Source organism: Primulina tabacum, chromosome 2 (genome assembly GCF_025594145.1).
Source record: "Primulina tabacum isolate GXHZ01 chromosome 2, ASM2559414v2, whole genome shotgun sequence".
Classification (NCBI taxonomy): Eukaryota; Viridiplantae; Streptophyta; class Magnoliopsida; order Lamiales; family Gesneriaceae; genus Primulina; species Primulina tabacum.
In genome coordinates, this window is record NC_134551.1 from 33,438,524 (window position 1) to 33,463,783 (window position 25,260).

Below are 25,260 nucleotides of genomic sequence, written 5' to 3' on the forward strand. Positions count from 1 at the left end.
CAATCTTGCAATAGACAGAAGAACCCTGCAACTGATCAAATAAATCATCGATATGAGGCAAAGGATATTTGTTCTTTACCGTAGCCTTGTTCAGTTGCCGGTAGTCAACGCAGAGTCTCATTGAACCGTCCTTCTTTCTCACAAACAATATTGGAGCACCCCAAGGAGAAACACTCGGTCTGATGTAACCCTTGGCCAGTAAATCTTCCAACTAATCTTTCAATTCTTTCAGTTCAATCGGTGTCATTATGTACGGAGCTCTAGAAATCGGAACTATACCTGGTACCAATTCAATGCTGAAGTCTATCTCTCTGACTGGAGGCAAACCCGGAATCTCATCTGGGAAGACATCAGCAAACTCACATACCACTGGCAAATCAGCCAATGATGGGCTCGATTTCAGTACGTCAACTAAATACACAAGGAATCTCTTTGCTCCTTTCTGTAATAATCGAGTCATAGATAATGCAGATATCAAAGGAATTCTAGATCTAGAACCCTTACCGTAAAATTTCCATTCATAAGCCATCTCAGGTCTGAATCTCACAATCTTCTGGAAACAATCTACGGTAGCTCTGTACTTGGTCAGCATATCAATACCAATAATGCAGTCAAAATCAGACAACCCAAGTACAATACAATCTAACTCAATCTCATGCCCATCATACTATAGCATACAATGTCTAACAGACGTCACTGATACAAGATCTCTCCCCAAAGTTGAAGAGACAGATACTACAGCAGATAAAGACTCAACAGGCAATGCATGAATCAATGCAAATCGATCAGAAATAAATTTATGGGATGCACCCGTATCAATCAATACGTAAGCAGGATAACCACATAAAGAACAGTTACCTGCAACATCATCATCTGGTGCTTCCTGAGCCTGTTCTTCAGTCAAAGCGAATACTGTGGCCTGCTGTCTTGGAGGCTGACTAACAGTCTGGCTTCCTCCTGGTCTCTGCTGTGACTGAGTGGTAGTCGGTGGCTGGAAAGAGTGAACATCAGATGCTCGTCTATCTGTCTGAGCCACTGATCCAGATGATTCTGCTCCGTGGGATCTTTGGGAACTTCTCTGTAGACAAACTCTGCAAAATGTCCTTGATGTTTGCAGATGTTGCAACTACCAGATACTCCTTGGCAATTCTCTGTGGAATGTCTCCCTCCACAAGTTCTGCAGTAAGCTCCGATATAAATCTGTCTGGAACCACTGGAGCTGGATGAACTACTACCAGGTTTCTTGAACTGTCTCCCTCTGGCTTTTAAATACTCTTTCTTCCCACCACTGCTACTGCCACTCTCAAATATGGGAGGGGGTTGCTGTGGTCTCGGTGCTGGAGGAACATACGAAGCTCCTTTCTGTCTCATCAGACCTGCTTCTGCTCCTTTTGCTCTGTTCAAAGTATCAGCGAAGTTATTCGATCTACCAATGTTCACCAATGTAAAGATCTCAGGATTCAGCCCATTGATAAATTGATCAGCAACAATTTCATCATTCTCAGGAACACGTGGAGCAAATCTTAGCAATGTAGAGAACTTAGCCAGATATTCTTCTATGTTCAACTGACCCTGTCTCAGATGGGCAAACTCTGCTCCCTTGTCTTTTCTGTACGACACTGGGAAAAATCTTTGATAAAATTCAGTCTTAAAGATTTTCCAAATAATCACTGTACCTCGATGCTCCAAAGCCCTCTTCGTCGTGAGCCACCAATTCTTCGCAACATCATGCAACTGGTGCCCAATCAGTCTGACTCGGCGCTCATCTATATAATCTAGTGAATCAAACAACATCTCAATGTCATCAAGCCAACTCTCACACTCATCAGAATTCTCTATGCCCTTCAAAGTCGGCGCATTAAAAGACTAAAATCTCTTCAGTAGTGTTTCCATCGGAGTTGCTGTAACATCCATAGGATTAGTCGAGGTAATACCCTGTTTTAGGATTCTTCGAGGAGGCATATCAAATTATCAAAAGGATTAGTAACCAAATACAACAATTCTGTTTCAGTCCTCCTCTGATCATCTTACTGCTGATCAAGAATCGGTTCTGATTCATTCTCCACAACACATGTTCCCAATCAAATCAGATATTCAGGTAAACATGCATTTCAAAGCAGTAAAACATGCAAGCATAGCAAAAGCAGGAAAGAAAACTCAATCTACCCCGCTCACTAGCTTCTATTTCAGTCTAAGGAACCTAATGCTCTGATACCACCTTCTGTGGGTACCCGAACCTAATTCGTCTTCTTAATCATCATTAGGATCAATTATTAATCTGGGTCTAAATTTTTTTTAAAAAAATACACAAGTGCGGAACATATAATAATCAGTCTGATATAAATATCAACAGTAAAGTACAAGTCTTGTACAAAGTACATTCATCTCAAACTAAGGTTCAACAACTACATCAAGTGCTGAAAACCAAATCTACTTCTATGTCCGGATCTCCACGCAAATTTTGAATCGCTCATCCTCTTCTTGACCCTGATCATGTCCCACCTGTTGTCATGCACACATACAAACTCAACAACAGCCGGATAACTCCGGTGAGAAATATATTCACAGTATAAACAACGTATACATGCAATCATATAAACAGATATAAAAGCATGGAACATATATCAATAACATGTATCAAAATCTGAAAGACATGAATAGATATAAAATTATAAATCAAACTCTTGACTCATAATCTCTGACTCGACTTTTCTCAAATCTAGGGATCCCGATCCAGGACATTGACATTCTGTACCGAATCTCAGCAATAGAATTCGATCTACTCCTAAGCAACATCGATACACCAAAAGTCCAGTGTCTTGGCAGTTCTGCCAAAGACTAGGCACATCTGCCATAACTCTAACACAATACATGCTCTGCTATAAATCAATAGACTAAGCATATTAATCTCATGAATTGAAAACGTCAATGCAATAAAATAAAGTATGTGGTTTTAGGAAACTCAAGTCGAATCTAACTCGAGTCGTATCTTCCCAGTTCAACATTGATTTATAGCTTTCTCTTGTCGATCTGACAAAGTAGAAGTCTCGAATTCAATTCTATCAATACTCAATCTGGCACTGACAATATTGAGGAGTACAATATCAGTATACAACTCAAATCAATACTGGATATAATCAAAACTCAATCAAATTCTGTTTCAACGGCATAACGGCACAATCTCGATATACCCAGCAATACAAATATCAACAGATACCAATCTCAACTCATAATCAATAACAAACTCAATCTGATATCAAATCTGTATAATCTCAATCAAATTCAATTCTGAAAATGATAACAAATTCATACGGTATCTATTCTTCAATCCGGTTCATTTATACAATGACAACCATCTCAGAAACAGATAATAACAGTTATATCATGATTCCTCTCATATCAGATTTTCAAATCATATAAAAACATAATAAAACTTACGTCCAGTTGAAGTCTTTGTCTATAGGAACACCGTACTGAAGTGGGATTGAAATTATAACCGCCGGATCTTTGGCAATTCTAAATTCTAGTATCAAGAGACTTGGAGCTTTCCAGGAAGAATTCTCGTTCTTTTTGCTGGAAATCCGAAGGGAAGAAGGAATATACATATATATTGCATGTCCAAGCAAAACGTGGCTTCATCTTTGAACTGCACGTCTCGCGCATATGCGCGACCTTCCTCGACGCATATGCGCGAGGCCTACTGGTCTTGGCATTTTTCCTTGTACATTCTCGCGCATATGCGCGTCCATTCCCGGCGCATATGCGCGAGTTTCTCTGCCATACTCGCGCATATGCGTGGGTCCTGGTCGCGCATATGCACGAGGTTCTCTGCCTACCTCGCGCATATGCGCCATGTCCAGTCGCGCATATGCGCGAGGGGTTCAGTCCTCGCACATAATTCATTCTTCTTTTTCCTTTCCCGGTCTGATCCTTCCCGTCTTTAATCATATCAAATCACAAATCAATAATCTCATATTAACAAAATAAAAATCTCGGGCATTACAAGCTTATAGAGTGGCATTGCCACCGATGCTTTCTGGAGTTCAAAATGTGTTCCATATTTCAATACTGCGAAAGTACATGTCGAACCCATCACAAACCTCTAAAACTAACTCCAAATATGACTTATGAAGAAAGACCTGTCCAAATATTGGCAAGGCAGGAAAGAAGACTCCGAAACAAAGTCATTACAATGGTCAATGTCAAGTGGCTGAATCAATCGGAAGAAGAAACTACTTGGGAAACCGAGAGGGACTTTAGGAGTCGCTATCCAGAGCTATTCGATAAGTTCTAATTTCGAGGACGAAATTTTATTTAGGGGGGAGGAATTGTAAGGTCGAAAATTAAGATGACGTAATCCAACTGAATGCAAATATATGAAATATGAAAAATGATTAATTAATTGATGTTAATTTTTAAATTGATTATGTGACAGTTTATATGATATTTTAGTAGTTTTTCTACTTACATGCATTAAAATGTATTTTAAGGGTTATTCATGTTGCGATCGAGGAACGGAGACCGACGGCGGAAAAATGGAAAACATTTTTACTAAATAATTTTTTTACTTATTTAAAATATGATTGATGCTTTTTCTTATCATTGAAAATAAGAGAGTTTTGAGGTGATTTTATACGCCGGGAGTTAAATTTTATCGTTGTTGGTTTTTCAACAAAAATACGAATGTTTTGGCAACCCTGCTAATAAATTCAAAAACTTTTCTACTCAAAATAATTTTTAATATTTTATATAAGCACTAATGGGCCTAATTTAATTCTTTAGTGGGCCTAAGACTTATTAGTGGCTTAATTAAGTATTTAATGTTCAAAACCCAGCTCATAACCCAACAACCCCACGCCTCACACACACCATCAGGTTTCAAAATTCTCTCGAACATATTTACACGGCACACACATCAAACTTCAAGAGAAGGGTTCGAATATTGCAAGGAAAAATCAAGCCATCGTCTTCGTGTCATCGTTCTTCAATCGCCAACGTTAATTTGTACGTAAATTACACAAAGGCACGCCATATTCTTTTTTTCAAACATCTATCACACCATAGTAATTGTTAAAGCATGTTTTGAATGAAAACAAAGCACACAAACTATGATTTTCGAAACTATACATATGCATATGTTTAACTTTTGTTTATTGATTCAAAACCATGTTTTTATGTTGATTAATGGGCTGCCATGAATTAGGATTTGATCAAGGGTGTTTTTACACGAGTTAGGGTCCTAATATCACAACCAATATGCTACACGACATGAAAAGAAAAGCTGAAACCATCGGGTGTCAAGTGTGATTGTAGGGGATGGGTTTTGAAACTTGTTGCTTGTCTTGGGTTTCGGTTGGGACCAAGGCTGGGTAGGGTCTGTTTTGAGTTAGAGAAAGGGTCCTAGCCATGCTAGAACACGAGTTAGAGGGTTGGGGAGGAGTCCTAGCAAGCTAGGAGTCCTACGCGAGAGGAGCCATGTTGCACGCTGTTGGTGCAGCAGCGCGCAAGGGCTCAGGGGCTCGGCCAGGGCTAGGTCAAGGGGTTAGGGTCCTAAGAGGGTACACAAGGAGTTGGTCCAGGGGCTGGCTCGGTTGGCTAGAGCCTAGGCGCGAAAGAAGAGTCCTAAGTTTACTAGGTGTTCTTGGCCGCAACTTGCACTTGTGGGTGTGGCTGCGGGTTCGAGTTAAGGGTCGAGTCCTTGGGTTCATAGGGTTCTGTAGGGTCCCGGAGGAGGCTGGCTCAGGGTTGGCTCGTGAGGGCTCAAGCTTGGCTCGATGAAAAATTGATATGCCTCGAAGATGACTTGGATTGTATGTCAAGGGTTTTCAACTAGGAAAATAAATCGAAACAAGGCTTACGGGGGTCGAGTCATGGTTCAGGAGGGCTAAAATAATTTAAAAAGTATAAGTTTTAAATTTAGGAATTTTATATTTAAGTTTGAAATGATTCGGGTTTAAAACGCCTAAAATACGAATAATTAAAGATTAATTAAAAAGTCTACTATTTAAGCTAAATAAAATTATGAAAAAATTAATTTAAGCTTAAATAATTATTTGAGACATTTTAGAGTCAATGAAATTAAGAAAAAGTAAAAAACGTGAAATTTTATGTCTAGGAGTAAAACAATAATTTTACCCCCCGAAAATTAGTAAATGTCATGGCAGTGATCTGAATGCTGTTTAATATGCTAAAATGTTATTTTACATTTTTATAGAATTTTATGATTATTATGGAATTTATGATGAAACGATAAAGTTAAAAGAAATGTTGCATTCTTGATTTTAAAAGGAAAAATGATATTAAACGCATGATATTTTTTTTTCAGTAACGAAAATGTGAAACATTGGAGGAGGTGAAGTAATTGTGACTATTATGATGATATGATGATATGATTGAGGATATCGTGAGAGAAAAGTCCCAAGAGGGAGCCCATTTACTGGAGAAGGCCCCAGAGAAATCCCATTCGTGGGAGAAGGCCCCAGAGAGAGCCCGTCTATGGGAGAAGGCCCCAGAGGGAGCCCGACGATCGTATTTACATATGATGATGATAGGCCAAGGCTCGGTTGACGGGTGAGAGTGTCGCTGATGTCCCCGTCGCCCAGTACTGTGGTTACATGATAGATGGACCATCGACCTTATGTTGATATGAAAGTCACAATTAACGATCCAAATTCAATAAAAGCAAAACGTATGTGCTTCAGATGAAAAATAGAAATGTTTACGAAAATATTCATGTTTAAAGGCTATGCATCTTCATGAAAACGATATTTCAAGTACAAGTATTTTAAGTGTTGTATGTGATCTTTATATTTATTACTCGTTATCAAGATTATGGTATATTAAGTCTTTAGACTCGCAAGGTGTGTTAAGTCTTTAGACTCACTCGGTCGAAATCTTGTAAGGTTTTTTTTTTAAAAAAAATTTCTAGTACTTTTTAAGAAAACGAGTAGTAGACATTTCATAGATGATTACATTCCTTACATAGTGGCCTATCCTCATATTTTGGTGCTCCAGGTTGTGGTGGCTTTGGTGATCCTGGCTTCTTCACTTGCCGTTGGGGCTTTTGCTACCCTTGAGGTTTAGGAGGTTCCATACGTGGTTTCTTATTCGGCTGGGAATTCTACTGGTGTTGCTACCTTTTGCACTGCATCTCAAAAACAATATCTTTCAAGGCTTGCTCGGCTTGGAAAGCATAGGCAGTGGCAGCTGCATAATCCATGGGTCGCATCATCATCACATCACGGTATATAGTAGGTCATATACCATCCAAAAAGTGTCTGAGTTTCTTAGCAGCATCCCTAGCAATGAGGGCAACAAAGTGACAACCTCTATCAAAATTCCTCACAAACTCAACCACAGTAGGGTCTCCCTGATGTAGAGTGAAAAATTTCTTCTTCAAACATTCTTGACGTCTGCAGTAAAGTACTTCTCATAGAAAATATTCTTGAATTGCTCCCAAGTAAGTGTGGCGAGATTAATACCATGCTTCGCTCTTTCCCACCAAAGGGAAGCATCATCTCTAAACATATAAGTAGCACACCTCACGCGGTCAGCATCTCCCATATTCAGATAGCGAAAGTGAACCTCAAGTGATCGAATCCAACCCTCAAAAGCAAATGGGTAAGTGGTGCCAAAAAATTCATTCGAACAGAGCATCCAGAACTGATCATTTACATCATGTTGTGGCCTCGGAGCATGCTGAAACTGCTACTCAAAGAAGCGTGACATGCCCTCTAATGCACGAATAACAGCATCCCCATTAGGAGGTGGGAATGCATTCTCTTGACGATCCCCAACATCCTCAGCTTGTCTATCCATACTAGGTACGCGTCTAGGAGGCATTATATATGAACATTTTACAAATTTCTAAACGGAACCAACATCCATTTAAATATAAGTTTTCTTAATCATGCGGCATATACTAATCCATTTTTGAGCAATTTTAAGCATATATAACATTTATCCTCGTAAAGCTAACAAACATACATCGTAAACGTATAATCCATGTAATCAAGCAGGTATTATCACAAAAATTATATAAAGCAATTAAACTTACAGATTGAGGCTTGACGACAGAGCTTCCCGGCACTGACGGTGGTACAACTTTTAGCAAGAACATTGCTCTAACACCAACTGAAACATCCACTACTCATTTTTCTTAAAAAGTAATAGAATTGTTTTTCCCTCTAATTAATTGGCCGAAACTCCTATAAATAAAAATATACTTTAAAAATAACCTTGCACCATTTTTTTAAAAAATAAAACAACCATCTATCATTTGAAAATCAAACGGAACTCAATTCAAAACGAAAATCGTAAATCGTCAATCAACCTAAACTAACAACATTTTCAAAATACAAACTAATTCTAGCATCCTCTCAAAAACCACTCAAAAGCATCGTAAAAGTCTTAGAAATCTTTAGCCTAACATAAATCATAAACTTAATCTAATTTTGCAGAAAACTAGCATCGGGTTATGTGCACCTTCAGTCCAGCAAGATAAACCATCAAGTTCCTCAACCACATCACTATCATGCTCACCTGTATCGATCACATCTAGTGAATCTAATGACTCAACAAACCATAATCATGGTAACAAGAAATAACATAATATTTCATCCAACAGTGAAATTACTTTTACATCAAATTACATTTCATGAACATGCATAAATTTAAACATTTTCCTTTCTTCATAAACATTTTTCTTTTCATCATATACATTTTTCTTTCCATCATATACATATACGTTTTCCTTTTCGTTGAATTCAAATCGTTAATTGTTACTTTCGTATTAGCTAAAGGTCGATGGATCCATATACGTGTTACCACAGTACTGGGCAGCGGGGACATTAACGACACTCACACCCGTAAACTAAGACTTGGCCTTACATATCATCATATCATCATAATTATTGTATCATCGTATTTGTCACAATTACATCATCTCCTTCAACTTTTCGTATTTTCATCACTTATGAAAACTCAAGCATTTATATAAAAATAATTTTTCCTTTAAACCAAGTATGAAACATATCTTTTAGCATCAACGTTTCATCATAAAATTCCATAAACATTTAAAGTATGCATATTATCATTATTTACAGCATTCAAGGCACTGCCAGGAAGTTTACTATTTTCAGGTGTAAAATGACTGTTTTACCACTAGACGTAAAATTTCTCGATTTTGACTTTTTCTTACTTTCGTTGACTCTAGACCATCCCAAATAATTATTTAAGTTTAAATTAAATTTTTTATATTTTTATTTATCTTAAATTCATGGCTTTCTATTTATTTCATAATTATAAATTCGTAGAGCGTTTAATTACCGAATTAATTCTTACTTTAATATTAAATTCCCAAATTGTAAGCATTGAATATTTATACCTAAACTACCCTCATGAACTATTATTTAACCCCCGTGGACCACGGTTTGAGCCATTAGCAAATAAAACCCTAAAACCGAACCCTTAACTTAACCCTTGAGCCAACACTCAGTTTCATCGTGCCATGCCTAAGCCACCTTGAGACAACCTCTTCCCAGACCACCTATGGACCATACTGACCAGCCATGACCCCTTTGAACCAGCCCCTAGCCCACTGCAACCTCCTGTACGAAAACAAGAGCTGCGCGAGTTCCCTTACATGTGCGCCTATGGACTCTAGTTCAACAAAGCCCCTTCACCCGAGTCACCACCCAAGCCATCACCCTCGTGACCCTCACTGGACCACCCTCAGACCAATCCTAGTCCAGCCTTGACCACCCTGGGCGAGTCGGGACTCCCCACACGCAACAGCATCCTCGATTGGCTTGGGAAGAGTCACATCGTGCATGGGCTCTTTCTCTACTGCCGTGCTTGAGTCCTAGCATGGCTAGGACTCTTTCTCACACCTAGCTACGTCCAACCCGAGCGCTGGTCAAGCCCTGGTCGAGCCGTACGCTGGTTTTCCCTTCAACCGTAGCCCTCATGTCCCAACATGCCATTAATTCGTTCCAACCTATTGCAGTTCATTTGTAGCCTTTAAACCTTGATCAAGGGATGCTTAATCACCCTTAAACTCCTCCCTTTTGGTATCCTTATGATGGTAGCCCCTTGATGCAATAATTCTCTAAGTTTTGGATCATGGAATCATAATTTAATAACACCACAAGCATAAAAATGAAAATAATCATAAGAAATCATGTTTTTCATGCAAAGGATAATCAAACACGTAATATGGTGTTATAGATGGGAAAAAGAAGATTTATGGCATGCATTTTCGTATTTTACGCTCGAAAACGAATCGATAATGCGAAAAACGGCGATGTAGAACTCCTAGGCTGAAAACCTTTGAAAAACCGATGATTCTCCTTCAAAAATTACATGTGATATGTGTGCTTTGGGGGAGGGGAGAGTTCTTGAATTATGGAGGGGAAGGGGCGTGAGTTTGATTAAAGTGGAGGGCTTAGGCTTTAAATATTTGTGAATTGATAAGTGTACAAGCCTAGGCCTAGGCCTATTAGCATGGTACAATAGGCCCATTAAGCCCATTAGTGCATATTTAAAAGATTTTGTTTAGGGAAGTTCGTGAAAATATTAGTTGAGTTCTCGAAAAATTCTAATTTTAGTTGAAAAATGAATACCGTAAAAATTTACATCTTGACATATAAAATCACCTCAAAATTCATTATTCTTAAAATATCATAAAGCATCAACCTTATTTTAAATAAGTAAAAACAATTATTTAAGTAAAATATTTTCCCTCTTTCAGCCCTCGATCTCTGTTCCTGGATCGCATATCGAATAATCTTTTATAAATACAATTTACATGCATTCATGTGGAAAGTACATTTTATACATGCAACCATGCACATAATATTCAATTAAGCAATTAAAATAATTTAATTAGCTATTTTTCATTTTTCTTAAATTTGCATGCAGTTGGATTACGTCATCTCTTTTTTTTTTTGGACCTTACAGTCAAAGTCAAGTGGCTGAATCATTCCGATGAGGAGCCTACTTAGGAGACAGAGGCCGAGATGATGAGTCGCTACACAGAGTTATTCAAAATATTTTTAGTTTCGAGGAAGAAATTCTGTTTGGGGGGGGGGGGGGGGGGGGGGAAATGCAAGGTCCAGAAAATTCGAACTACGTAACTTGACTGCATGCAATCTAGATTTTTTAATTTAAAATATGTATCTAATGATTTATTTGAATTTAATGCATGATTATTGCATGGATATGCATTTATTTCATTGTTCGTCAAGATTTCATGCATTAGGGTTTTAAGTTGCATTTCGCGCTTGAACAAGGAACGGAGACCGGGGATAATTAGGAAAAATATTTTTATCAAATAATTCTTTTTAATTATTTAATTTAATGTGTATTTAGGTGATATTTTTAAAAATGGGTCTTGGTTCGGTATTTTTACCCGCCGGGTCATATTTTTAACCGATACGCAAAATTTAGCAAGTCGGGGGACTTTTTTGAGGGTTCGGATAATATTTTCAAAAATGTACTACAACGAAATATTTTTGTGAGTGTTATTGTGCTCGATGGATTTATTTTATTGTTTGATGGGTCCAAAACACTTTTAATCCCTTTATTTTTTATTTAAGGGCCCATTAGTGCTTAAGTATACTATTTAAACACTCCACACTCTAACACTAACCTTAACATGCCTCTTGGCCGCCCTCCCCATAGCAGCAACATCAATTTTTCGAAAAATATTCAGTAGCCATCTCTGTTTTCTCTCAAGTTTTCAAGAAAAATTCTTCCCGCCTCTCCAGTTTGTGCTCTACGCAATGATTTCCAAGTTTTCGAGTGGTTAAACGCTAAGGCACACCATGTATCTCTTTTTCTCATCATTTACACCATTTATAAGCTAATATATATGTATTTACATGAGGAATCCTTTGATTTATCATGTGGGGTCATTTTCGCAAAGGTTTGACATGAAATATGCATCATTTAACTCATAACTCACGTCGTTCTTGATATTGATGCAAGGGGATGGAGTTGGCTGAGGGTGAGAATTCGTGAGGGCAGATCGGTATTTGTGGTGGTTTGGGCTTGGGTATTGCTAGATCATGGGTTTATGGTGAGCCGGTTGTTCAAGGGCCGTCTCTAGTTATGGAGCAGACCCTGGTGGGTGAAAGCGGATCGGTTACTGTTGGAATATTTCTTGTTCGCAATCTTGATTTTGATGTTAACAAAACTTGTTTATTTATTTCTAATGAGTTTACCAAAGTGCGTAGAAACTGAAACTGACCAGGCTTCGAACTGATCAATTACCAAGCTTAAGCTGAAGCTATCGAGACGCAAACTGAAAGTGCCAACTGATTTATCAAACTGAACCAGTACAACTGAAGTATCAAGAGCAGTTCAACTGACTATCCAGTTAATAGGTGGTTCAGTAGAAGACCTTCAGAGGCCCGGCCAGCTGATGAAGTGTCCAACTGATGAAAAGCCCAACTGATCAGTATAACCGAATCAGTGAAATCACTTCAGCTGACGAGTCAACTGATTTCACGTCACCAGTTCAGGACTAATTAACCCGACTAGTTCAGAACATCAGTTAGGAGCGAACCAGTTTGCAGATATGACAAGCTTAATCCAGCTGTGCACAAAGGTACAAAAGCTATTGTACGATCAAAGTAAAATAAGAGACGTTGCATCAGAGCTTAAAGCCAAAAGTTCCAGATTGTATTTCGAGGAACAAATTCAAAATGCAACGGTCACAATAATTGAGTCTCACTGTACGTTCAACCAAACTCCTATAAATTGAAGCCAAAGCTCAGTGAAGACGATCATGAGAGTTGATGTGTGAAGATAAAAAGAAAGTGCACGCATATTGCATATCAGCTTACAAGAAGCAATCAGCCTAGAGGGGACACTTCATCGTGTTATCAGCTTAGTTTTAGAAGCATATTTTCTCAGTGTGTGAGAACACTTTCGGGTAGTTTTCATAGATCAATTCTCACACACACACAAACACCACCACTCAAATTCTGTCTTGCACAATGACGTAAAACTTGTGTATGTAGTCTTTCTCACATAGACGTTAAAGAAGTGTTGGCTGGAAGGTGATACCTTCAGTCTAGTCTAGGAGTTCAGTTAGGAAGTGGGTAAGTCCTACGCTGGGTGGGTTATTATAGTTGATGTAATTAATCAAAGTCTTCTAGTGGATCCTACCCGAGATGGTAGAAGGGATGACGTAGGAGCAGTTGAATTCTCAGAACATCGATAAACATATCTTGTGTTATTTCTGTTTAACTGCTTGTTTTTGTTCTTAACTGATTTGATCAGTCCAACTGATATAAGTTCAGTTATATCTATAACTGAACTGATATAAGCCAGAACTGATCCTATGTAATTTTCAGTTGTTCAGTAGCACATGATATTTAAAATATATCAGTGTTTTCTTAAAAAAATATTATTTCGAGTATTTTCCGCTTGATTTTATTACAAACTCGATTTAATTCACCGATTTCATCATTCTTAGAACACGAGCTATTACAGCTCATCAGGTTTTTAAGAAGATTTTCCCGTTCCAACAATTGGTATCAGAGCCAAAGTCACGGGTTCGATTCTCATTGATTGCGAGGAGTGCTGTTATTGGGAGGGAGATTGTTGGGTGCAATAATTGTCCTTGCTTGGTAGAGCAATAAAACCGTGGTGCTTGAGTTGATGTGCGGTTTAAAAGATTTGAGTTGCACCATTACTACTACCTATTGTTTTTGGTAAAGCGGTAAGCACTCGATCAAAGCTAGTTGCTCTAAGAAGGAGATTTGAAAAACTGATATTTCTTTTAAAATGTGTTATAATATCTTTTAAAATGGTTTTCAAAACCCTCTGACAATATTTATATGTTTTCTGTGATGTTTTGTTGTTTAACTGTTTGCAGGATTTTTGTGTTCAACTGACAGCAAAGTAGCTAAACTGATCAGTGGACAAGATTTCAGTTTCCAGCTTACCAGTTCAACTAATCAACAGACGAAACCCAACTACCAGCTGAAACTGATGAGTTAAGTGGAGCTTAATCATCAGAAGTGCAGCCGCTTCATTTCCATAGCAGATCCTAGTTGTTGATCATTGCGGTTCAGCATCAGTTGAGTCCAGTTTCCATCAGTTATACCAGTTAGCCAGCACAGAGATCAAGTCCAAGTCAATTAGATGTTCTTATGGCTAAAGAAACTCAAAATTGATGCAGCATTTCAAGCTTTCTTGGCGACCAATTTTTGGTACACTCAGTTCTATTTTATATAAATTGACTGATACTTGATGTTATTTAATATTTGCTAAGTGTAGTAGAAATTCCCTTACATAAGATGGTGTGATTTATATTAATACAAGGGACGCGTAACAGATTAAAATAACGTCATCTGTATCCAGTTAGTTTGCATGTAACTGAACTAATTTTGCCAGTTTATACGTTTCCTTAACTGCATGAATGTTTATTGCTTTAACTTCTTTTAAAAATTGCGCAACGATTATATTTTTGAGGGGGAGTTTTTAATTCAATTCTAGAGGAGGAGCTATTCTTTAAAACTGATTTTAAATTTGCTATCTCTCGAACTGTCAAATTGTTTTCAAATCATTTTATTGAGTTGTTGAGGGGGAGATTTTCTTTTTGATATCCCTCGAACTGAAAATTCTTTTATTCGGTTTAATGTTTTTAAGTGTTTTTTATTCTCACAAAGGGGAAGAATTATTAATTGTTTAAATTTATTTTAAATCGCTTTAATTGTTCAAGTTTTGTGATCGTCAAAAAGAGGGAAATTGTTGGAACATTTCATGTTCGCAACCTTGATTTTGATGTTAACAAAACTTATTTATTTATTTCTAATGAGTTTACCTAAATGCGCAGAAACTGAAAGTGACCAGGAATCGAACTGATCAGTTACCAAGCTTAAACTGAAGCTATCGAGATGCAAACTGAAAGTGCAAACTGATTTATCGAACTGAACCAGTGAAACTACAGTATCAAGAGCAGTTCAACTGACTATCCAGTTAATAGGTGGTTCGGCAGAAGACCTTCAGAATCCCGGCCAGCTGATGAAGTTTTCAACTGATGAAGAGCCCAACCAATCAGTTCAACTGAATCAATGAAATTAGTTCAGCTGACGAGTCAACTTATTTTACCTCACCAGTTTAAGACCAGTTCAACTAACCAGTTCAGAACATCAGTTAGGAGCGAACCAGATTGCAGACACGACAAGCTTAATCCAGCTGTGCACAAAGGTACAAAAGCTATTGTACGATCAAAGTACAATAAAAGACGTTGCATCAGAGCTTAAAGCCAAATGTTCAAGAATGGATTTCGAGGAACAGATTCAAAATGCAACGGTCACAATAATTGAGTCTCACTGTACATTCAGCCAAACTACTATAAATAAAAGCCGAAGCTCAGTGAAGACGATGATGAGATTTGACGTTTGAAGATAAAAAGAAAGGGCACGCATATTGAATATCAGCTTACAAGAAGCAATCAGCCTAGAGGGAACACTTCATCGTGTTATCATCTTAGTTTTAGAAGCATATTTCCCTCAGTGTGTGAGAACACTTTCGGGTAGTTTTCATAGATCAGTTCTCACGCACACAAACACCACCACTAAAATTCCGTCTTGCACAATGACGTAAAACTTTTGTATGTAGTCTTTCTCACATAGACGTTAAAGAAGTGTTTGCTGGAAGGTGATGCCTTCAGTCTAGTCTAGAAGTTCAGTTAGGCAGTGGGTAAGTCCTAAGCTGGGTGGGTTATTACAGTTGATGTAATTAATCAAAGTCTTCTAGTGGATCCTACCCGAGGTGGTAGAAGGGATGACGTAGGAGCAGTTGAATTCTCAGAACATCCATAAACATATCTTATATTATTTCTGTTTAACTTCTTGTTTTTGTTCTTAACTGATTTGATCATTCCAACTGATATAAGTTCAGTTCTGTCCATAACTGAACTGATATAAGCCATAACTGATCTCATGTAATTTTCAGTTATTCAGTAGCACATGAAATATAAAATATATCAGTGTTTGCTTAACGAATTATTATTTAGAGTATTTTCCACTTAATTTTATTTTAAACTCGATCTAATTTATCGATGTCATCATTTTTAGAACACGAGCTATTGTAGCTCATCATGTTTTTAAGAGGATTTTCCCGTTCCAATAGTTACGGTGCCCAAATGCTCAACAGAAGTTTCAAAAATCAAATTTTACAAGCAAAAATCGAGCACCTCACTATGATGTGTAGCAAATAATATAAAACACAAAATGTCATACATAGGGTGTTTTAGAATTTTTTACCTATCAATCACAAAGTATTGATGATGGTTCCAACTAAGTTGTTAAACAACTTAGTTCTTCAATGGCTAGACAATCTACAATCTTCCAATGAGCACTCGTAGCTCAAAAATTAAGCCCACCACCAACATGGAAGATCCCCTCTAGTTTTGCACTAGAAAAATTAGAGGATTTTTCTTTGAGAATGCTATGCAATCTTCAACAATTGAAGAAGCAAAAATGAATGAAAATATGGGGAGCAAGGTTCGGCCCTTGCTTGTCTTGGAGGAGGGAAGGCTGATTTGTCTTTGTTGTGTAAAAATTACTTAAAATAAGCAAATGCATGTCATGCCTTGGATATTGAAAAAGTAGCCTCTAACCCTTCACCTCCCATGCATGCAATTCTATTTGGGCTTGTAACAATTATAAAGCCCATGGACTTTAATTTAAATGTCTCAAACAAATTTGAGACCATCTAAACTTTACTTTATTTTACTCAAGCCCACTAGTTGAATAATTATTTCTAATTAGGCTCTACAAGGTCCAATGTTATTTAAATAATTCAACACTTGAATTAATTTAATTATTTGGACTCTACTAGGCCCACTAGTGTTTAATTAATTTAACACTTGAATTAATTTAGTTTAGTCCATAATAATGTGATATGAATCTGGCCGGGCATGGTATTCAAAGAATTGGGAGAAGGTTCGAGGAAACATTGCATGAACTAATGAGCAACTAAGGAGAGCTTGCAAACAAGATTTCAAGCCTCGTGATGCATGGAAATGAGTTTGAAGGCCATAAAGATCATCGTGCAAGTGTTAAATGAACTTCAGAGCCGAACGACTCGCGCCCGGGCGGACCAAAATTACCGCCCTAGCGCAACACGTGCGTCCAGAAAAAAATAAATCGCCGTACACTTCCCGCCTGGGCGGACATGAATTCCCGCCCGGGCGCGCCCTGTTGCGAGGAAATTATTCCTTTCCTGCTTTAGATTTTTAATTTATTAGGTAATTTTATTTTGAGTATCTTTTTGATTTTGTATCAATATATGGACGAATTTTGGGCATTGTAAACAACTTTTGAATTTTTGATTGAGTTTATAAAAATCTCTTTGAGAATTCTCTCAAAAACAAGCTTAAGTTTCGTTATAACTTTTGCGTCGTATCAAATCAAACTTATCAAAAGATTTATCTTTTGTGGCGTTTGTCAATCGAATATCACGAGGGTTGCCAAGGACGGGTTCTTTGGAGGTTCTCTTGAACGCGATTGTTTCTATCGTTGATTAATTGTTGCTAGGCCGCGTGATCTAGAGGCGATTATCACATCTATCAATTATTTGTTTCAAAGATCTGGACAAATCAAAGATCTCGTGGGCGGGATCCCGTCAAGTTGTATCAGACCTTTTGGTTTTTGATTCAAGTAAGCGTATCCGTTCAATTCTTTGTAGTATTTTCAATACCGATTTTCGTGTAGCGATTTCTACGTATTTGTTGAATCTGCAAAATAAAAAAAAATTTCGCGATACTGTTCATTCGCCGGAATTATTGTTTACGGTACTGTTCATCCACCGTTTTACTGTTCATATTCCGGTATATTGTTCATCGAATCGGATTTACTGTTCATTCTTCGGAGTTACTGTTCACGCGGATTTACTGTTTATTCATCTGGTTTACTGTTCATATTCGGATTCACTGTTCATCGCAATCGGATTTACTGTTCATTCGCCGGATTTACTGTTCACGTAATGTTCACCCGAAAAAAAAAATGAATCGGGTGTTTGTTGGAATTTTAGCGCTTATATTTCAGCGTTAAGTTTGTCCTTGTCATTTAGTCGCATTCTAGTCAATCTCCAAAGTTTCTTATTCTTGTGTGGTCTAAGTGAGTCGAATTTCGAGCGTCGCAGGATTGACGAGACTTAAGCGCCCCTTTGAGAATTCTCACTTGAGTGAAAATATTTGAGTGGAGTGAATTTTCATTGGAGTGATTTGTGAGGTTTTGTGGTGAGGGAAAAAGACGAGTGCGAGTGTCCTTCCAGTTGGAGTGACCCGTGAGGAAATTGGGTGAGGGACATAAATGCTTATTATTTCTTGCTAACCTTTCTTGCAGGTACACCATGACTAATGATGTTCAAATAATGCTTGGTGAGTTTGAGAAGATGTGGGAGGAGGAGTTTAAACCCGTTCGTGAGAAATATAGGCGGTGTGGAATGGATGATCCACATGAAGTTGATTGGGCTAGGAGAGTCAAGGTGAGTGGAGCACCACGCCTGGTATCAGGTGATGATAGGAGGTGCAAATCGAGTGGTAGGTATGGAAGTGACTCGTGGAAGGAGTTTTTGACATCCGCACGAAGGTCGAGTGAAGAGAAGAAGGTCATGACTAGACCGAAGTTTGTTTTGAAGCATTGGTATCAAGGTACATCTAAAATTTCAAATGTTAGTACTTATGATATTCAATGTATTTGGTGTCTAGAGTTTGGACATGATATTAGCCAATGTCCAAATGAGGAGGTGAATGTACTGGATTCTAGAGTTGAATGTGAATCTAAGGATGCAGTCGAATGTGGAGTTGCAGTGAGCATTGATGTTGAACCTAAAGTGGAGGTTGAGAGAATTGAGGAGGTTGGTATTCCACTGATTTCTGACTTGAGTATAGAATGTTGTGCTGTGGAGGGTGAATCCTTAGATGATGAATTTACTTCTAATGTGTGTGCTATGGAGGAGAAAGAAGAAAGTAGTAATAATTTGTTGCACGCATGTTATGATTTATCATGTACCTTTCTTGATCAACCTATTTCAATTGTAATTACTAATGATCAACTGCAATTTAATTGTGGGAGTGAAAAATAATTTAAAATGGCCGAAAGAATGAGTGATCAAAAGAGTGAGATGGCCATAGGAAGAAAAGAAAAAGAAAATGCAAAAGAGGCCAAAAGAAGAGAAAAAGATAATAAATTAAAGGCCCAAAGGATTGAATATGAGCGTGATTTAATTTCATATAAATCTCTCCAAGTATCTTTGTACAAAGATGAGATTTATATACTTAGTGATAATATAGCCGGTTCAACCCCGAGCAGTATTAATTCTTCTTTGCAGGACTTTGGCGCCCTCGAGATGAGTAGGCAAGTGAGTGTCGAGGATGGATGGGTTCAATGGGTTGATCCACATATCAATCGAGGAGAGGTAAAAATATTTGTTAATACAACAACTATGAGGTATGAGCTACTTCTCCCTATTAATTATGTGAGTTTTAGTTTTCATGGGTTTGATGGGAAATTTGCACTTTTGAGTTATAAGAGATGTGATTTGGACTTACCTTTTATTTCCATATTTTATGGGTTTGATATTAGTGAGGAACCACATGCTTCAAATTTAAATGTTAGTGATTGTGATTTTTCAAAAGTTGTCAAATTGATGAGTCTTTGTTGTGACAATGGGTTGTATTCATTATGCTCAAATCTTTGTGATGTGTTAAATGTTTACATGGGTAGTACATCTAGTGTGTCCTATTTGCATGATTCATATCTGTTTGATGATGGCATTGGAAAGAGCATGAATGAATATAAGAATTTTTATGTGCATAATGAATACAATTTTAAAGAGAATAAATTCTTCATTCAATTTTCGTTGCATGAGTTACTTGCTAAGGAGGCATATTGTAGTGGTTTAATTGCTGATAAAATACGTGATTATATGTGTTGGTTGCATATGAAACGTCATGTTGAGTGTGATTGTGATACATGCGTTGCATACGGGAGAATGACATGTCGAGTGTATTCATATGTCGTGCATCATTTATATCTTATTCCTAGTGAACTATGGTCGTACACGTGTGAGTATTATTTTGGTGTTGACTAGGTCTAAGAAGGGGAGAAACCTTATTTTTGTGATACTTAGTGATATTTAATTATTTAGTGTCAAGTTTTATTTGGTATGTGTTAAAGTCGATGAGTTTATAGGAAAGACAACAGGAATGTTGGGGTTTCCAGTGCAGATGGAGCGCACAAACTATAGCACCTACAAACATAAGTTTCAAGGTAAGCATGTTGATAATATATTCCTTTTTATTACTAACTTGAGTCGTTTTTGTGTAGGTGGGCAAGATTTGAGGACAAATCTTTTTGAAGAAGGGGAGTATGATATGAATCTGGCCGGGCATGGTATTCAAAGAATTGGGAGAAGGTTCGAGGAAACATTGCATGAACTAATGAGCAACTGAGGAGAGCTTGCAAACAAGATTTCAAGCCTCGTGATGCATGGAAATGAGCTTGAAGGCCATAAATATCATCGTGCAAGTGTTTAATGAACTTCAGAGCCGAAAGACTCGCGCCCGGGCGGAACAAAATTACCGCCCGAGCGCAACACGTGCATCCAGAAAAAATAAATCGCCGAACACTTCCCGCCCGGGCGGACATGAATTCCCGCCCGGGCGCGCCCTGTTGCGAGGAAATTATTCCTTTCCTGCTTTAGAGTTTTAATTTATTAGGTAATTATATTTTGAGTATCTTTTTGATTTTGTATCAATATATGGACGAATTTTGGGCATGGTAAACAACTTTTGAATTATTGATTGAGTTTATAAAAATTTCTTTGAGAATTCTCTCAAAAACAAGCTTAAGTTTCGCTATAACTTTTGCGTCGTATCAAATCAAACTTATCAAAAGATTTATCTTTTGTGGCGTTTGTCAATCGAATATCACGAGGGTTGCCAAGGACGGGTTCTTTGGAGGTTCTCTTGAACGCGATTGTTTCTATCGTTGATTAATTGTTGCTAGGCCGCGTGATCTAGAGGCGATTAGCACATCTATCAATTACTTGTTTCAAAGATCGGGACAAATCAAAGATCTCGTGGGCGGGATCGCGTCATAATGTTTATGAAAATCACAATTTTCAAATACATTATTTATTTGTCCCATCTTTTAATTTAGGAACACTTTCATAACTTAAAAGTTACATTCCCCATAATTCTCTTATAGAAGTCATACTTCTATTTTTCTTTGCGCGTTCAACACATTTAACTAGTTTTACTTCTCAACGGGATCTAGAAAGTTAGCACTTGTGTGGCCCTCAATGGTTAAATGATACAACTAGCCGTGAGTTCATTTCTCAATCTGATTTGGGACTAAACATTTTTTTATATGAGCATACCCTAAATGCTTCATTCTTACTCATCAACTCCTTGATAATAAGAATGTCAGAACCCAAGTCTGATAGTACCCAACCAATCATTTTAAATGCCTAGCAGCATCGCTTACATGATTCCCTAGGTATCAAATGATAGAGGCTGCAAAAACCATTCAATTATGGTTAGCGTCCGATTCGACAATTATTGGTAAATCGAGGCTGTCAATGAATCGATACTATGAGTCATGTCGTAGTTGCATCGATGATGCAATCGATGAAACCCCTTTCATAATGACCACCAACACTCTGATCAAAGATTTCAAACTATATACACATCTGATATCCATACCCGAAGGTAAGCGGTGAATCTCCGACTACAATGCATCGACTCCTATATGTTTCGACAGAACACCCAACCTTGCCACTTGATGACCGCATGAGAGTCTGTAAACAAGTTAAAGTGCAATGCTAGCATATAGATGTTCGATCTCAGTTTTCTCGTGCCCAAACGCCTGGTAAGTTTAAAAATTTTTATTTTATTTTGACAATCAAAATATGTTTTTGTTGGGAACTTGTATGGTTTTAAGAATAAACATTCGTAGAGCGTTAGAATATTAGATTAGATCATTTGGCTCTAACTAATCCGGTATTATCGATCTAGCTCTTGATGAATCCCTACGATGTTTCTTCAAAACCTCATTTCTTTATTCTTCTAATAAGGTCCACGACTAGATGGTTTGATCCTCTTACAAATTTCACAAGAAAATTTGGAACAAGTTTTGCTGTTGGAGATCAAAGTATGAGAGACTGCTCAAACCTTTTTGGCAAAGGAGTTGGCCGAAATTATCAACCCTTTTGGGAGAGGGGATTTCGAAAATTATGGTGGTGGAGGCTAGGGTTATGCCTTGATTACACCTATTAATAATTAAGCCATGACCTAACATTCATAATTAACATTAATGGGTTTTATTAATTATATGGGCTAGTACAACTAGTTTAATTAACTAATCAAGGTCCATTAAAAACTTTAATTATTTAGTATGTTGAACTTGTACTCCTACAAGCTCATTAATCACACTACTCAATATATTTAATTTAATGTTTAATAAACTCAATTTTTCAGCTTAATAAATTAAATTAATTATAAATTCAACATTTGAATTTATTATTTAAATTATAAATTCAACAACTTGAATTTTATCTCCTCCAATTTTTAATATTTAATTAACTCAACTTTTGAGTTTAATAAATTAAATTCTCAGATTTTATAAATTCAACTCCTTGAATTTATTCTCCCAAAATTTATTTATCATAAATTCAATTCCTTGAATTTACTATGTCATAATATAAATTCAACTTCTTGAATTTATTCTCTCAACAGGAACAAAGAATCCAGTGCTTGTGTGACCCTCAATGGTTCAGAGATACAGCTAGCCGTGGGTTCACAACTCCTTGTGATTCAGGACATAATCCTTTATTCGGGCTTACCCTTATTTGCCTCATTCTATGTATCAACGATTGATCATAAGAATGTCAGAAATCATATTTCTTATTAAACCAATCGAACCATGGTAAGAGCGTTTAGTAGTATCACCCCATGATTCCCTAGGTATCATTGATAGTGCCTGCAAGAACCAGTCGATTATGATTAGCGTACAGTACGGTCCCTTCATCTCATATATCTCGATCGAATTTGCAACCATAGGTTCACCGAGGGTTTCATATTAATTCGATAACTATGTGATAACTATAAATAGTGGCATCGCATGTACGGTTGGAGAACTCCTTCTCTAACGTACATCTCATACTTTGGCCAGAGATTCCACACACTATTATTTCATCAGATCAAATAGAATATCCACACCCATAGGTGAGCGGTGAATCTCCGACTACAATGCACTGGCTCCTATATGTGTCGCAACTGTACCTAACCTCACCACCTGATGACTCTCCTGGTGCCGGAAAACGAGTCAAAGCACAGCCCTAGCATATAGAGCCTCGGTGTTTTCCCGGGTCGTAAGGACTAATGGTGTACAATCATAACCACGGACTTATCCTCTCGATGAATGATAGCAACTTGGAAAGTCCGAGGGAGGGTTGCTCGGTATAATCATCATACGACTACCCATCTGCATGTTTGGACATCTCTATGTTCTTACCAAGAAACGCAGTACACAACATCACAGATGTTAGTCTCGATCTCAAGCGACCTTTATCCATGTTTTAGGCGACTGATCGACTAGGAACGAATTTAGATCATACAATGTTTACAAACGAGTTTCAACATCGAATTAGGATTCATTTGTATTAAAGTATAATCAAGTTCATTATCTATGTTTGATAACATGGATATACAGATAAAGAAATAACAAACCATGAAATAATGAATTATATTAAAATAAAGATTGTCAATTACAACTGAGTCAATAAAATCCCAAGCCAACAGTTGGCTTGCAGGGAATCTACTCTAACAATAGAGTCTCAATGTTGTCCCGGGTCATAAGGACTAATGGCGTACAACCATAAACTAGGACGTTTCCACTCGATAAATGAGAACCACTTGGAAAGTTCTTTATGGAGGGTTATTCAGTGCACTCTACAAGGAGCACCTATCTGCATGCTCAGACATCACAAAGTCCCCTATCAATGAAACATGGTAAACAAATTGAAGATACTAGTCTCAAGCTCGAGCGCTATTTATCCTTCGTAGTGACGGCTGAATCGACTAGGAACTGCTTAGTATATACAATATTCCAAATATGAGTTTCATGATACTCATCATACTAGCGTGGTTATACATATAAAGATGTGCCAAAACAATAATTTCAATTATTATTAAAATAAAATTTTTTATACATAGAGTTTCAACGTGAACCCTCGGCCAACACTTGGATCGACGGGCACCTACTCTAACAATCTCCAACTTGCACTAGAGCCAACTACCCATATGCTTCAAACCCTTTGATTCGTGATGTTTCTCGAATAATGGTCCAAATAAAGGCTTATTTAGCGGATCATCAAGATTATTTGCGGAGCCGACTTTGTCAATCGATACTTCTCCTCTTTCCACAATCTCTCGAAGGATGTGGTACTTTCTCAATACATATTTGGATTTCTAATGATACCTTGGCTCTTTTGCCTGAGCAATGGCTCCCGTGTTGTCACAAAACATTAGGACAGGAGCAACTCCGTTAGGAATGACGCCCAACTCTTGGACAAAATTCCTTAACCAAACAGCCTCCTTTGCTGCAGTTGATGCAGCAATATATTCGGCCTCAGTGGTGGAATCCACAGTACTGTCTTGCTTGGAACTATTCCAACAGACAGCAGCACCATTGAGCATGAATATAAACCTAGAGGTTGACTTTGAGTCATCGATATCGCTTTGAGAGCTAGAGTCGGTATAGCCTCTAGATTTCAGTTGTCCACCCTCATAGACAAAGTACAACTTATTGGTCCTTCTCAAATACTTGAGGATGTCTTTCACAGCTTTTGAGTGTTGAAGACCAGGGTTCGATTGATATCTACTCACTACACTTAGTGCATAAGTCACATCAGGACGTGTAGATATCAATCTCATGCATGATACTGCCAATTGCGGATGCATATGGAATACGTGTCATCACCACTATCTCTGCATCAGTCTTGGGAGACATAGATTTGGATAGGGACACGCCATGACACATTGGTAGATGTCCTCTCTTGGTCTCATCCATCGAGAACCGCATAACGATGGTATCAATGTATGTGGACTGGGTGAGACCAAGCAATCTTCTCGATCTATGTCTATAGATCTGTATTCCTAATACAAAAGATGCTTCACCCAAATCCTGCATCGATAACTTACTCGCTAACCATATTTTAGTTGATTGCAAC

General features: G+C 37.7%; 1 protein-coding gene across 1 annotated transcript in view; it reads right to left on the reverse strand.

Moving 5' to 3' along the window:
* Positions 1-7,818, reverse strand: part of LOC142537635 (uncharacterized) — a 43,317-nt gene extending 35,499 nt beyond the window's left edge. The window contains exons 1-3 of the mRNA XM_075643135.1: positions 7,727-7,818; positions 7,264-7,412; positions 7,137-7,206 (exon numbers count right to left, since the gene is read on the reverse strand). Of these exons, the coding sequence (XP_075499250.1) occupies positions 7,137-7,206; positions 7,264-7,412; positions 7,727-7,818 (311 nt within the window). The remainder of the gene's footprint in view (positions 1-7,136; positions 7,207-7,263; positions 7,413-7,726) is intronic.
* Between the last annotated feature and the right edge of the window lie 17,442 nt (positions 7,819-25,260).